Source organism: Podarcis vaucheri, assembly GCF_965113315.1.
Source record: "Podarcis vaucheri genome assembly, chromosome: 5".
Lineage (NCBI taxonomy): Eukaryota > Metazoa > Chordata > Lepidosauria > Squamata > Lacertidae > Podarcis > Podarcis vaucheri.
The window spans coordinates 31,427,947-31,443,097 of NC_138763.1; the positions used below are offsets into that span (position 1 = coordinate 31,427,947).

Sequence of the window (15,151 nt, forward strand, 5' to 3'; positions counted from 1 at the left end):
AAAATATAAAATGCATAATAATAACAAAAGCAACCCCCACCCCCTCCCACAAACACATTTAAAAGGATATAGGATGCTAGTCAGCAAAAGGCCTGGTTGGAAAGGAATGTTTTTGCCTGGTGCCTAAGTTGTTGTCCATTTTTAGGAATGATCAATTTCACATTGTTAGGAATGAGGTGAAACTTGTGTTCACAATAGTAATGGGAGTCCTAGCCGTAGGTGTGATTCCCCAGGAACAACACTTTATAATTTAAATGCTAGGAAACAGATCTTCTTGCAAGGGATGTGTTGCCTTGGGTAAATCCTCTAGGTTGCCAGAAATATCCAAGTAATTGCCACACTTTTAAGGAGGGCACAAAAATTAATTGGAATTAACTGTCCCAAAACACAAGGAAAGCAGGCTAACAATGGTACAGGCTCAGCACAAGCACAGGGTCGAGCAAGGCAAGAGATGCAGAAGTGAACAGAAGCAACCATGATGTCCCAACTGTTGTCATGCCCCTCTTGCCAAGCTTTTAAAGATGAGGTGGGATGATCTCACTTATGAGACTCTCACTTTATTATACTGCTTTATATGGAAACACATGCTCCACCTGGACTGGGGCGTCTGTTCCCACCTACCAAGGTAATGCCTGGTTCTTGGTGACAACGCTGTGTCTGACTGCAGCTCTGCCACCACTTCATCCACCTCAGCTGGTCAAAGCCCTCTCCACTCCCTAATGAATCCCCATGCTGTGCAGGAGTGGTGATGTAGAGAGTTGGCAGATCTTCTCCCCCCCTCTCTGATATCTAGAGTCTCAAAGGGAGAACTTCCATCCTTGGGTGCCAGCTTTCAAGCCTCTTCTTTGTTTCTTCTCCATTCTCCCCCTGCTGCTGCTGCTCCTCTTCTATCTTGAGCTCCCAAACCATTCGAGATCCTGATGGATTAGAAACCATGAAGAATTTTTAATATATACAATATTTTATTAGGTTTTATCAATAGAAAAGTTTAGAAAAAACAAACAACAAATGCAAAACAGATACAAAATACAAAAGCACAAAAATACAAAATACAAAAATACAAACATTAAACACAAAAACCAGAAAAAAGAAAAAACACATGTAAAAGAAAAAACAAAATTTCTCTCTTTCTTAATCTCTCCACTTTAGTTAACTTATTTTCCTGACTTCCTCACGTCTCCCATTTTTGTATCCCTTTTAAATTTGGTTCAGCAAATTCATAATCTATTAGTTTATCTATTATTAATCCCCTCATACTTTTTACCTTGTTGCTAGAGCCCCTTCAATTCATTTCAATGTCATCAGCATTCAAAAATTTTACAATGAGAAACTATGAAGAAATTGTAGGGGTTTTTTGAGGGAGAAGAGAATATTGACTACCTTTTGATGTTTGCTGTCTTGGGTTCCTTTTGGGAGGGAGGGCAGGATTCAAATTAAATAAATCAATATGCCCTTGTGTAGGCATTAAACATTTTAACACAATCTCTACACATGTGCCATACAACAATGTCTTGAAGGTAAAGGAATGCTTGGTTCATGAATGGAGTTTGCAAATGTGAGATGGCCTGCTTTGCTTAATATTGATGCACAAAGGACCTAACAGAGCTCCCAGAATCCCTGGGCAAAATGTTTCAACTAAATAACACCCCAAATTAATTAGATAGTAGCTGATCAAGCAATTACGGAACATATCCTGTTTTCACAGCAGAATGGAAGGAAAAATGGCTGCCATGGGTAGAGGCAAAGCCCAGCTCAATTAAGAATCTGATGTGCTGTCTATTAAAGGAAATGGAAGACTAGCTTCACGTATTACCAGGAATGCAGGAGCAGAATTCAAAATAGAGCCTTGGGTAAACATGAGGCTAAAAGGCCTCTAAATTACTTGATCCATACTGAAATATCTATGGGATCAACTTCCATCAAGGAAAGAAAAACCCTTGTGGGTCACAGTGTGAATGACATGTGCAAATTAAATTACTATTCCCTCTCTGGAAGTAAAGGCATTGGGAAGAGTTCTGTCCTTCAACTTCTGCTTGATGAGCTCCTGTGCTGTGAAAGTCTTCTGGAAGGAAGGAAGCTATTATTACTCTGTCCCTAAACTCTTAATGACTGACTGTTTGTAACAATTAGATGAAAGTGTGAGGTCATGCAAGGGAAAACGGTTGTCTCACATAAGTGATAGCTAAATAGTTGCTGGTGGCTAGCAACCTGACTCATATGTTGATCCAGTTGGAACAGATGAACCAAAATAGGCTAGGTGTTGTTGTTTAGTCGTTTAGTCATGTCCAACTCTTCGTGGCCCCATGGACCAGAGCATGCCAGGCACTCCTGTCTTCCACTGCCTCCCGCAGTTTGGTCAAACTCATGTTGGTAGCTTCAAGAACACTGTCCAACCATCTCGTCCTCTGTCGTCCCCTTCTCCTTGTGCCCGCCATCTTTCCCAACATCAGGGTCTTTCCCAGGGAGTCTTCTCTTCTCATGAGGTGGCCAAAGTATTGGAGCCTCAGCTTCACGATCTGTCCTTCCAGTGAGCACTCAGGGCTGATTTCCAATAACCAGTTAAATAGGTTATTGTTAAGTGTACCAATTAGCTAGGTAGCCAAGTTGTGCATGACCTAGAAGCCCAAGAATTTTGACACAGCATCCTCTGTGATGTGGCAGAGGACAACATGTGAAGTTGTGCATCAATTTTTACTGCTGACAATTCAAGAAGCCCCAAAGTAGCATCTGGGCTATCATGAAATTGCTGGTAGGTAGATGTGGCTAGTGAAATATACAGGCGTGACCCAATAGCGCAGCTGTTGACAGATTCTGTTTTCTGGTGGATGGAAGGTGCAGAGAAGCTGGCTAGAAAGGACACACAGTGGCAGTCGCTGAAGATTACCATTGGAACTGCTGTCAATAATTCCATAGAATTTTTGACAGTGCCCAGAACCCCAGTACTTTGACATAGCTTGTGAGAGGATTTAGAGATAGCCAGTTGTCGTAATCTCTTATGAACAGGGAAGACTAAAGAGCTTCTTTAGAAACTACAACCTCTTTTGAGGAGATCCTGCCAAATATGGGGAAGTGGGAGGGGGCAGCAAGGCAGCAGAAGACAGGAGAGCAGGCTAGGAGCTCATAAGCTTTCTTTCTTGATGCTTTAGGTCAGAAACCAGCAGCTTTACTGCAAGCCCTGTTAAGTGTAGCAGGAAATGATGCATGGAGCATGTTATTTGTTATCAAAGAGTGGCATCACCCCCTCTCTCCTTGACTGTAAATGACTTTCTCCATTATGTCCTGCATGGAGTCATGGGGGTATATTTGTAGCCAACATGAAATGTCTCACACAAGGAATATTTACATGTTAATCTCCCCACCCCTCTGCTTGAATAGTTGCTCCATCTCTGATAGCAAAAATGTTGGGAAGAGCAAGAGTACATTTGCAGGCTATTGGTTCACCAATTAAAGCAAGCACTGTCTCAACTGAGGAATAACTCATATCAAAAAAGTTTAGATTGCTAAATTACCATGCCTTCAAAATTGTGCATCCCTGAAGGAAAGTCAGCACAATATGCCTTTGATGCTTTATTTTATTTTATTTTGCATAGAGTGCAGCTTCTGTGGTTGCTGGAGACTCAGATGCAGATGCTTCACAGATTGCTGCAAATAAAGGAAATTGGACAGGCAGCTTTGCTGCTGAATGCTACAAAATGAGCAGTGAACTGTTGGTCCTTCAATTGGATATCATATGTCAAGGTCCAGTGGGTTCTGGGGGATGATGGACAAACCTTCCACCACGTTTTGAGACACAGGTGTCAGTAATTTTCAACCAAACCTAATGGAGTGGTTTCTGTTTTTTCCCCAGTAAGCATTTATCCAGTGCTCTGCAGTCTCCCTGGCTGCTGGTGCTTCCTTGTCTAAAAAAGCCCCATGCCTCATGTCTTTCCCCTGGGCTTTGATTGAAACCTGGACACCCAGGAAGGCTGAAGAGTGCTGATGATTTGTAGAATGAACGAGGCTATACAGTGCTACCTCGGGTTAAGTACTTAATTCGTTCCAGAGGTCCGTTCTTAACCTGAAACTGTTCTTAACCTGAAGCACCACTTTAGCTAATGGGGCCTCCTGCTGCTGCTGCACTGCTGGAGCACGATTTCTGTTCTCATCCTGAAGCAAAGTTCTTAACCTGAGGTACTATTTCTGGGTTAGCGGAGTCTGTAACCTGAAGTTTATGTAATCTGAAGCATATGTAACTCGAGGTACCGCAGTAGTCACAAACAGTCCATGGACCCTTGAAAAGTAACGTTTTCATTTTCAAATGCAAATTCCTACCTAATTACTTGATGTGAAATTGTTGAGAGGGCATGAAGGATAGGGCACAGCACTAGTTCTGTGTGAACACCATTTTTATTCACCCAGGACTTTTAGACTCTTCAGCATGTATGCATAATGTACCTTAAATCTGAGGTTAAAGATAACCCAGAACGAAGTGGTTTGGAGGGTTTACTGGATTCCATCCAGGCTGTACCAAAAGGGCATGAGAACAGGAGCTATCTTTTTAAGATGTAACACTGATGAGGGCACATTAATTCACATGACCTGATCCTGCCCAGTAATGCAACCCTTATGCAGAAGTATGCAGATACTTAAACAGGATTGTCTTTATCCGCGAAACAAAATTGGGGAGTTTAACATTTGGGGATGTTACCATGTCAAAGCATGCTTCATCGACTAGAAACATGAAAAGGCACCATTGCTCCTAAACTTGACTGTTGGATTTGAGGACATTTCTGTCCTTACACTCAGGGAGAAAGCAATTTATGATTGCAAGATGAAGCCATACACCACCTACTTTTCACTTGCTGTGATGCAGAGGTGCAGTCTTGCACCCAGTATTGAGGGGCCCCAGTATTGCACACGCTGCTCACCTGTGACGTCATGCACACACCATGTGTTGCACACCCATTGTCGAATTTCTTTTTAAGGAGGTGGTAACATAATGCTCAGCCTTGGTTTTGCAAACCTTAAAGTTGCCTCTTCCTCTTCTAAACCAACTTGCCCTTCTTGGCTCACCTAAACCAGTGCCAAGCATCTGTTCAGTGTGTAACCATCCAGAGATCCTCTCTCTTTGTGTGTGTTTAGATCTAGATCTATTCTGCTCAAATGGTGCTTTGTCACTGACTTCATTGGGATATCGATCCTGTTCAAAATCTGGTTCCACTTATTTTAAAGTGTATGGCTTTATATATCTACTGAGGGAAGTGGGACTTTGCTATTGCTCTTCACTAACGGCTGCACTTGCAGAATTCCTTCTCCATTTTGAAGCTGAAAGCAGAAGACAAAGCAGTCTCAGCTTCGTTTGCTAGGTGGAAGCCATTTGGATGAAGTTCAATTATTTATCTTGCCATTACAGTGGTTGTTTGCGCCAAAACAATGTGTTCTCTGACCAATGTACAAAAGCCTCTCTTCCTTTGTAAATTCCCTTTAAGGGCAAAGCATATTTACCGTATTTCTCTGTTGGAGAGGCAGGTCAGAGTTGGAGCTATGTTGTCTTCCATTAGGGCTATTTGCAACAACAGCATTCTTCGTCTTTATACAATTTGAACCAAATGTCTCTATGTGTGTGTTTGAGAGAGAGACATATATTTGCATGGCAAAGGTATTTTAGGGGCAAGGAAATCTTAGAATGCTTTCCTGAGATAAAGTGTTGCAGATAATGTCCAATGTCCTTTCCAGCCACTGAAAAAAGAATCTCTATTTTCAGTGAAGTCAGCAGGGCTTGAGGGATCCTGTGTTAACTCCCGAGTCTGTCAGGGACATTTCGCCTTGGCAGTTCTTTTCAGAGTGTCATGCGAGAAGTTTTCAGAACGCCGCCAGTGTTGGTGGAACGAGAGAAAACAAGGACAAATACCAACTTTGTTAATGTTGTGGTTCTTCCTTGGTAGTCACTGGGAATGTCTGCATAGCTTGGCAAAGACCTTTTGCTTTCTTTTCCATTCTTTATTGCCAGACGCCATTGCCTTTCAGTACTTCACTCAGTGGGAGTACAGTGAATCCACTCTTCTGCAAGTCTTCAGAGCAAGCAAGCAAGTCCTCCAGACTACGTTTCCAATCATCTCCAACCAGTGGTCATGCTGTGTGAGGGTGAAAGGAGTTTTATGTCCTGCTCCTGGTGATACACAGGCAGAGAGGCTGAGAGTTGGCTAGGGCCTGTACCAGAACCACAATACAATTTGCAACATCAGGACAGCACTAGAAGCAGAGTCTATGCCATTACTTTCTTATAAGGAAGCAAATAGCTGCCATTCACATTCTTGTGGGGAAACTAAAATACTGTGTGCAGGGAAAACATATTGGGTGATTTGGCCACCAGAGAGAGGGATATACTGAAGGGAGCAATATTCCTCTTGAAAGCACTTCCAGTATTTGGAAGAATAGCCATTATTGCCCCATCTGCACAGTACACTTAAAGCAGTATCATGCCACTTTAAATAGTCATGGCTTCCGCCAAAGTTTTATGGCAACTGTTCTTTGTTAAGGATGCTGAGAGTTATTAGGATAGCCCCTCCATTCTGCTCATGGAGCTACAATTCTCAGAGTATTTTAACAATCCCTCTTCCCAGGGAACTGGAAATTATACCTCCACGAGGGGAATGGGGGTCTCCTAGCAACTCTCAGCACCCTTAACAACACTTTTCAGGATTCTGTGGGGGAAACTGTAACCGGTTAAAGTGGTATCCCAGTGCTTTAAATGTATAGTGAGGATGGAGCCTGTGTTTCCAAAGTGGGAGGTGGGAAGGAAGCAATGCAGAGAATTTCTGCACACAAACATGCCAATCCCAAATGCTTCTGCCTGATGGAGGAAGTTGCCCCTTGCCTTCCAACTCAGGGTCTGGAGGCTGTGGTTAGTTTGTGTCATCAGCAATGGTGCGGTTAGGTAATTTAATGATGTGGACTTAATGGTCGTATGGAGGTGGGGGAGAGGGCTCCTCAGATATTAATGTATATTGCTTCAAAATGTGGGAAGCTAGTCCTGCTGCTTTGGGGGGCCTTTCCTGATGATTTTGCTGAGAGAGCCCCAATGGTCCATCTCTGACCACACCACTGGGCATCAGGTCCAGATTTGGAAGAAATAGGAGTGCCCTTTGCTGTGTCCATGTTAGTGGCTGCATGGCCATGTTAGAGTGGGAGAAGAAATTTTCACCCATTTCTTTTTGCCTTTCCATTAACCAATGAGGCCGCTGCCATTGCAAGGGATGGCTATAGGGGTACTGTAAGTACAGATTTTCTGCTTAGTTACTGGAAAGAGACTGTGTGGTTGAGAGTGATGGAGCTGGGTAAGGAAGGACAGTAACTTTCCGTTCCTCCAACAGCCACCCGCAAAACGTGACTGTCCTTTAGAGAGTTCCTTAATGAAGACAATTTTTGTAAGATCAAACCAGAACTGCAATCAACATTTTTGTTGGTCCCCAAAATAGAAGCTTCCGTAATTCAGCACAACCCTTTTAGAGGTCTAGCTATAGTGCCAAAACAAGATTTGATACCTTGGTATTGCAAACAATCAGGTTACTACAATCAGCAACAATTTGCTACATGATGAAGAGCTGTGGGAATTATTTTTTGTAATCATCCAGCAAGATCTCTTGTATGGCGAATGGGTGAGCATGTTCAGCTTGTTTTCCACATGTAGTGTTGTACCTGAGTGTTTTTGGATTAGTAATTGGGGGGGGGTGCTCCTCTGTTTCCATGGATGACCATGCAGGGTTGTGCTTAGCCTCTGCTAGAATCCAGCCTTTGCTGCTGCTGCTGCTGCTCCGTGGAATGAATTACCAGCCCAAACCAGGCAGGTGTCTGGTGTGATGATGTTTAGGCAACGACTGAAGACATTTTTGTTTTGTAAGGCATTGCCTGAGGTGTAACCTAGTCACTTAATCAATTTAATCTCTGATGAAATAATGTTGAATTTTCAAGAAACCCTTTGGTTTAATATGCTGTGTGAAGGGCTTTCCTTGTTTACCTAAGCTCCAGGAAATTTCCCGGAAATTGCATCTGTTAAGGGCTGTGCCCTTAATGAGTGTATTATTTAGGCAATATTTAAATGGTATGGGACCCTTTCCTGTGATTAGCTCCACCTTCACCATTACTATGGAGCTGTATTTGGAGTTTGTGCCAGAGTGGTGGACCCAAGTTCCAGATTTGTCTGTTCACTGAAAAAAAAACTCATGGAGTCTGTTCAACTGAGGCTACCATTGCACATTACAAATACCCAACTGGTGACCAGTACCATCCACGTAAAATGATAAGAGCTGGATGGGACTTCGAAGGTCATCTAGGTCAACCCCCTGCCACAGGTAAAGTATTGTAAAGCATCTACTTGTAGCAAATTAAGCGAGAGAATGGACATGACGGAGACCAATGTTTCACTGGTGCCAGCACAATGTTGAACATGAATATAGTGCAATGTCAAGCAGACATTTTTCACTCCAGATTCAGAGCATCATTGTGGCAATCATGTTCTGTGTCAGGGCCCAGCTCAATGATATGTACACCATGAACAAAAATTAGCTTCAAACATGTGCAGAGTGGAATTTACCCTAAAATGAGTCACCATTAACACTTTCTAGATTAGGTTTTCTGATCAGGTTCTCAGAGCGTCAACACTTTTTTAAAAAAATGACAAATTAAAAGAGCAGTCATACAACTGAAGAATAGAAACCCAAATCTGTTTCGTTTCTCATACATTGTCCTAGAATTCATTCCTCCCAAAGTTCCATAGCCCTTTCCAAAATTTTGTTTCTCCTTTCCTACTGAAGTTGATATTATGATGGCAATCTGGATTACAGTGAGAGGTTAGGAAGAGAAATACTACTATATAAAATACATGCAATTGTTCAGAATTCTTTATATACATCGTTTCAGCTAATTACTTAAAATGTAAGACTTTTTACAAAGCAACCAGTGACCCAAACTAACACTGCTAACTTTTGACATTATATTGCTTTTCTCTCCCTCCTGAGGCTTGGAAGCATCACTGGACATTCCTGTCAGTTGCTAGAGCAGGTGTGGGAAACCTTTGGTCTTCCAGAAGTTATTAAACTTCAACTCCTCTCAGCCCTAACAAGCATGGCCAATAGCCAAGGATGATGGGAATTGTAGTTCATCAATGTCTGGAGGGCAAAAGTCCAATGCTCTTGTGTTTTTGTTCATTCGTTTTCCTTCTTGGCTTGTGTGAATGGCAATTCGGATCTAGGTCTTGGGTTAAGTCTAGATTTTGCTTACCACCTCTCCTATCTCTCCCTCCCTGCAATCCCTATCTTACCTATTTCAGCTGCTTAGGAAGAGAGAGAGAGAGAGAGAGAGAGAGAGAGTATGAGAGAATGAATTAAACAAATGAGCAATGGATGGTCCTATCACCATTTAAAACTCATTTGTGCTAGATTGTGTAGTTGCTGGTGTTGCTTTCAAGGGTGACTGTAAGCATCAGAAATAAAGGAAGGCAGCTCTTATTAACTAGAGTTTGGAGACAGGAAAAGAAATTTGATAGAAACAAGCCCCTAGTAAGTCAGTTGAATTGGAATTGGAAAGAGAAGGAGATACTGCAAATTACTTGGCTGCAGGGGCGTAGCGTGGAGAAGGCCGGGGGGGGCAGTAGCCCCAGATGCGTGATTTTGAGGGGGTGTGAACCAGGTGCCCCCATGCAGGGATTTCTGTCCTGCCTGCCACCAGGGATCTCTGGGCCCCAGAGCCTAGCCTGGCCTTGCCGCTTTGTCCCCAGCCCCCTCTCTGAATGGCTGCCCGGCCAACGTTGGTATGTGACCGCCATACTCCATGCCCTGTGCCTGTGCAGCAGGTTTTGTTCACCCTCCATGCCCAGACCCTGGTCCCACCTGGTGCGCACATGGACACAGGTGTCCTGGGCACCAACAAAGGATGCAACACCACTGCTTGGCTGGAGAGCTGCATTGCAAAATGCAGAAATGTGTGAAGTTCAATGGATGCTTGCGATTCAGTTCACACATGGTTTTGGAAAGTGTGAATTAAGTCCATTCACCTTCAAATGCCATCTGATTTTCTTCCCAAACCCTCATCATCACCCTCCATGCAGTTTCCACCTCCTAGTCATGGAAGATTAGAGCTTCTTCTAGAAAATGTCTCCATCTTCCTAGGGAAGCCTTGCTTGCTTGCCTCTTACCAAAGTTGAAATTGCTAATTGGGTGGAGCAGTGGTGTGAGTTTGGGGTAACCAGGTTTCTTCTAATCAGAGTTTCTTAACTGAAACAGGATTTTCTTATGAGTGGGTCTGCGAAGGGAAATATTGTGCCTAAGGCGTCATCCCCACTAAGATTTTATTTGCGGTTCACTGAAGCACCATCTTTTTTATAGCTCACAGGAAGTAATGAGTTATAACTGAGGGCGCTGGGGCTTTTTTTTAAATGCAGCTTCTGTGAATGCAGTAAATGCTCATACTATACTTCCCCTTCAGACAGTACAGCTAAGTTTCTTCTCTGAAGCTGGTGTAGCCAAAAGGTTAAAGGAATATGCTGCCGGGACTCCTACTGACACCATGAGTTTTAGAGGGAAAGTATTTAAAAGGGAGGCCAGTGAACTCTGGAGGAGAAAAAGGACGATTAGGCGAGTAAATCAAGGAGAAATCCACAGGTTGAGCTGCGTATGTATTATATATATATATATCTTTCCTCTTCTTTTATCTAGTTCTTTTCTCATGCAAGTTCCCCATTCTACGGATAGGGAAGAAAGCGGAATTTGAGCTAGTTAATATCTGTGTACAAAGCCAATTGATAAAGTTGGAGGTTGCATTTCTAGTCAAACAGCATATCATGATTCTAACCCTGTCTGAATGTTGCGGAACAAAATTAGCTTGAATCTAGTTTTTAATATTATCTTGGGTTTAAAATTACTCATTTTTCTGTTCCTTCAAGGAAAAAGAAAGAGGGAACTAATAATCTAGATTGGTCTGGCTTTAGACAATATGGGGGGAAATTAGTAGTATTATTAATTCAGATTGTTGCCTTGCTTGTGTTTATGACATGGAAATGCTAATCTGTCAAAGGAGGTAAATGTTGCATTACAAGAGTACAATTTTAATCTTGGTTATTAGCCAGGCAATTGGCCAAGCAGACTGATTTTCACAATGTTACATCTTCCACCTGGATACACAATAGATTTAAAACACCATTCCTTCCTGATAGACATCCTTTGAAAACTGAGGCCTTTGGAAAGTGCTGCTCCTTTATCCCCTGTTGCGTGCGTTCATCATGCTTGTTTTTAATTCAAGACCTGGCACAGAATTTTGCATCTTTAAAGTGTTTCTGCTTTCACGGTTTCTTTGCAAAAGGAAGATCCAATTACTTAAGCCTGTCAAGAGAAGCTCCAGAAAGTGCAGGCATTTGGTAATAGTCTCTAGGTCAAACCAGAAAAGATTTTGAGGACTGGGGATTAGATCTCCCCTCTTTGTCATTTTTGTTTAAAAAAGCAGCCACAGAGACAGCCCCTCCCCAGTTTGGTTGGCATGATGACACTGGCAATAGTTAACCCTTTCCCCATGCAAATCTCACTCCAGCTGCTCTTTCTACTATAAGAGAAGCATAGTTTCCCCTAATGGGAAAGGAGATAAATGCTGAGGCAATGACAGGGTGGTGGCGGCATTAAACCCTCTCCTAAAGTGCTGTAGCAGGTTCTGGAGGGATGAACAAGATAGTGTCAGAATTGATTAATGTTTGGGAAATGGTTAGGGGGGAAGGCTTATACCCCTCTCTGTAAATGCTGTGTTATCTATGTGCAAGAAATTAAAGAGGCAGTATGTTCACTTGAAGAATACATGCTTTTCTTATGTCCAGTCTCAGGAATCCAATATTTAATCTTTGGCTTCTTCCATCAAAGAGACTGGGTGAAAGATGATGGAGAAAATATCTGCTAGAGATTCTTGAGAGCCACTGTTACTCAGAGTAGATAATTGCAAGGTAGATGGGCATCTTAAGCTAATGGTATGGCAGTTTCCTCTGTCCCTATGCTAAATCTCCTTTGACCTTTCAGATATGCAAGGATTGTTGGGGGCATAGTTAGAGGTCTGTACAACTGTGGCCAGGAATTGAGACTTTGTGGCCCTCAACAGATCAGTTCCCCTCTCCCGTGGTTACTATTCTATCTGCTTATTCTGAAAAGAATTTTGAATCTTTGACAAGATACATATTGTATTCTGGTCTCAGAATACGGTGAGCCTTGGTTCAGGACTTGGGTTTCTAGACAGAATATTAAGGTTTTTTTGGAGATGATGACCTACTGCCCTGCTTCTAAATGTCTCTTTGTTTTCATCAGAAATATTTGAAAAATAAATAGTGGTGTATGTTTTGGTCGACCTTATTTGATCAGTCTTATTTTGTCGATCTTATCAGGTCAGCATATGATTTGGGACATCTCATCTGCCTCATTCTTATTGTGGAAATATCTCACTGCCAATTAACTAGCATTCTGGATCAATCTAATTTAATGCAGCAAAATGGAACTCATTTGTAGCTTCTAGTTTAATGTTGCAAATAGTGTTTTTGGGAGAGTTTTTGGAAGAAACAGGGCACCCTGATATAGCAGGGAAGGTCTCTGTGTGGAAGATGACTAACAAACATGCAGGTGTGAGGCCTTGTTTCCATCAGAATACTTATCAATCCCCATTGAATTGGCTGGGTGGGTACTTTAATTCAAAATGTGTGTTTCCTTCCAGAGCTGCTAGTTTGAAAGTACATACACAGGATTCATTTATTTGCCAAAAATGCATACGCTACCAAACTTAAGGGGCGGGCAGGGGGATAACATGGCAGTCAACAGCATGAAATCAACAATATAAATATATTCACAAAACAAGTTAAAAATACACAAATCAGAAGATCAGATTAATACATCCGTATGACTGGATCACCTCTCAATGAGTGAACACTGGGTTACACAGGGGTAGGATTGCACCAAGAATAATATTTTGTATGTGGGGTATAGTGTGTGTGTGTGTGAGAGAGAGAGAGAGAGAGAGAGAGAGAGAGAGAGAGAGAAAGCCACATCTTGATTTAAAAACAAAGTATTGGAGCACTAAAATAAAATTGTTGCTTTTAATAACATTGGTGGTTCTGATTTTATATGCAACGTGAGCTGAGCTGTTGTAAACTGTGGCTTCTTAAAACAGGAAAGCACTACTCCCTGCATCTTTGAGTTTGGATTAAAGTAAGTTGCAGTCACTGTGGCCTGCTGTCCTGTTCAGGCATTTCTCAGTGGCTTGTTTTGCCTTCAGAAAAGTGCTTGAAACATGGATTCCCTTGACTTCACTTCTGCAGTTCATAACCTATGCCTTCCCACCCAATATTTCACAACTGGAGCACACTAAATACTTGTCCCAAAGGCATTTCTGCTGTCAGTATACAGTGAGTCTTCCATCCTCCCCAGGACAGCTGCAGTTTTCCTCATTGTATTCTGTAAGGCCAGGATGCACTGACCAGCCACAGTGAAGGTGACTATGACTTCTACCATACAATGCATACATAATTCAGAATCGTTCCCTAGTTTTGTTGAAATCAGCTTTATAATATTACTGTGTCATAATGTCTAATAAAGCATCCCTCATTCATTTCTGCCACTTTGCGGCGAACTGTTGCTCGGTTCTTCTTTCGTTAACAGTGATGAAAACTGTTGATAAAATCGACCATAACATACTTCTGGACCGTCTAGAGGGGCTGGGAGCTGGGGGCTCTGTTATACAGTGGTTTTGCTCCTTCCTCCTGGGCCGTGTTCAGAAAGTGGTGGTGGGGAATGAGTGTTCAGACCCCTGGGCCCTCACTTGTGGGGTGCCTCAGGGTTCCTTCCTCTCCCCCATGCTTTTTAACATCTATGTGAAGCCGCTGGGAGAGATCATCAGGGGGTTTGGGCTGGGTGTTCATCAGTATGCAGATGACACCCAGCTCTACCTCTCTTTTAAATCAGAACCAGTGAAGGCGCTGAAGGTCCTGTGTGAGTGCCTGGAGGCGGTTGGAGGATGGATGGTGGCTAATGGATTGAAGTTGAATCCTGACAAGACAGAAGTACTGTTTTTGGGGGACAGGGAGCAGGCTGGTGTGGAGGACTCCCTGGTCCTGAATAGGGTAACTGTGCCCCTGAAGGACCAGGTGTGCAGCCTGGGAGTCATTTTGGACTCACAGCTGTCCATGGAGGCGCAGGTCAATTCTGTATCCAGGGCAGCTGTCTACCAACTCCACCTGGTAGCAGGCTGAGACCCTACCTGCCCGCGGACTGTCTGGCCAGAGTGGTGCATGATCTAGTTATCTCCCGCTTGGACTACTGCAACACTACTGCAACACGCTCTACGTGGGGCTACCTTTGAAGGTGACTCGGAAACTACAACTAATCCAGAATGCGGCAGCTAGACTGGTGACTGGGGGCGGCTGCTGAGACCACATAACACCGGTCTTGAAAATACCTACATTGGCTCCCAGTACGTTTCCAAGCACAATTCAAAGTGCTGGTGTTGACCTTTAAAGCCCTAAACAGCCTCGGTCCAGTATACCTGAAGGAGCGTCTCCACTCCCATCGTTCTGCCCGGACGCTGAGGTCCAGTGCCGGGGGCCTTCTGGCGGTTCCCTCATTGCGAGAAGCAAAGCTACAGGGAACCAATGATAAATAACTACCTGACATTCAGAAGACATCTTAAGGCAGCCCTGTTCAGGGAACTTTTTAATCTGTTATATTTTAGTGTATTTTTGGTTTCTATGGAAGCCGCCCAGAGTGGCTGGGGAAACCCAGCCAGATGGGCGGGGTACAAATAATAAATTATTATTATTAGTAGTAGTAGTAGTAGTAGTAGTAGTAGTAGTAGTAGTATTGATTTGAGGCAAGGGTCACCAATCTTTTCAGGTTAAGAAGATGGCATGGGTGCCAGTGGCTGCTGTGGTGGGCCAGGTGTGGAATAATCCAAATTGCTGCTGCAACTGGAAGTGCATAAAAAGAGACAGAATCATAGAATGGTCCAAATATGCTGCCCCATCAACCCACTAGCCCCCACCCATCAATGGGGGGAAAGGCACTCAAATTGGCTACTGCCATGTTTGCTTATAGAGAGAAGCTCTTTGCACCTCTCCTGTGTTCAGAATAGATTGCAGGATGAGTATCCTAGCATCTAA

General features: G+C 43.1%; 1 protein-coding gene across 14 annotated transcripts in view; it reads left to right on the top strand.

Moving 5' to 3' along the window:
* DOCK10 (dedicator of cytokinesis 10) overlaps nt 1–15,151 on the top strand; it is a 215,165-nt gene that overhangs the window by 83,854 nt on the left and 116,160 nt on the right. For 2 of the 14 annotated variants that reach the window (XM_082221664.1, XM_082221652.1), the window contains exon 1: nt 10,463–10,647. The exons of 11 other annotated variants lie outside the window; for them this stretch is intronic. In XM_082221664.1, the coding sequence (XP_082077790.1) occupies nt 10,543–10,647 (105 nt within the window). In that variant the 5' untranslated portion in view covers nt 10,463–10,542. Of the gene's footprint in view, nt 1–10,462; nt 10,648–15,151 lie in introns of those variants that run through there. One more of the 14 variants, XM_082221656.1, reaches the window with a different exon arrangement.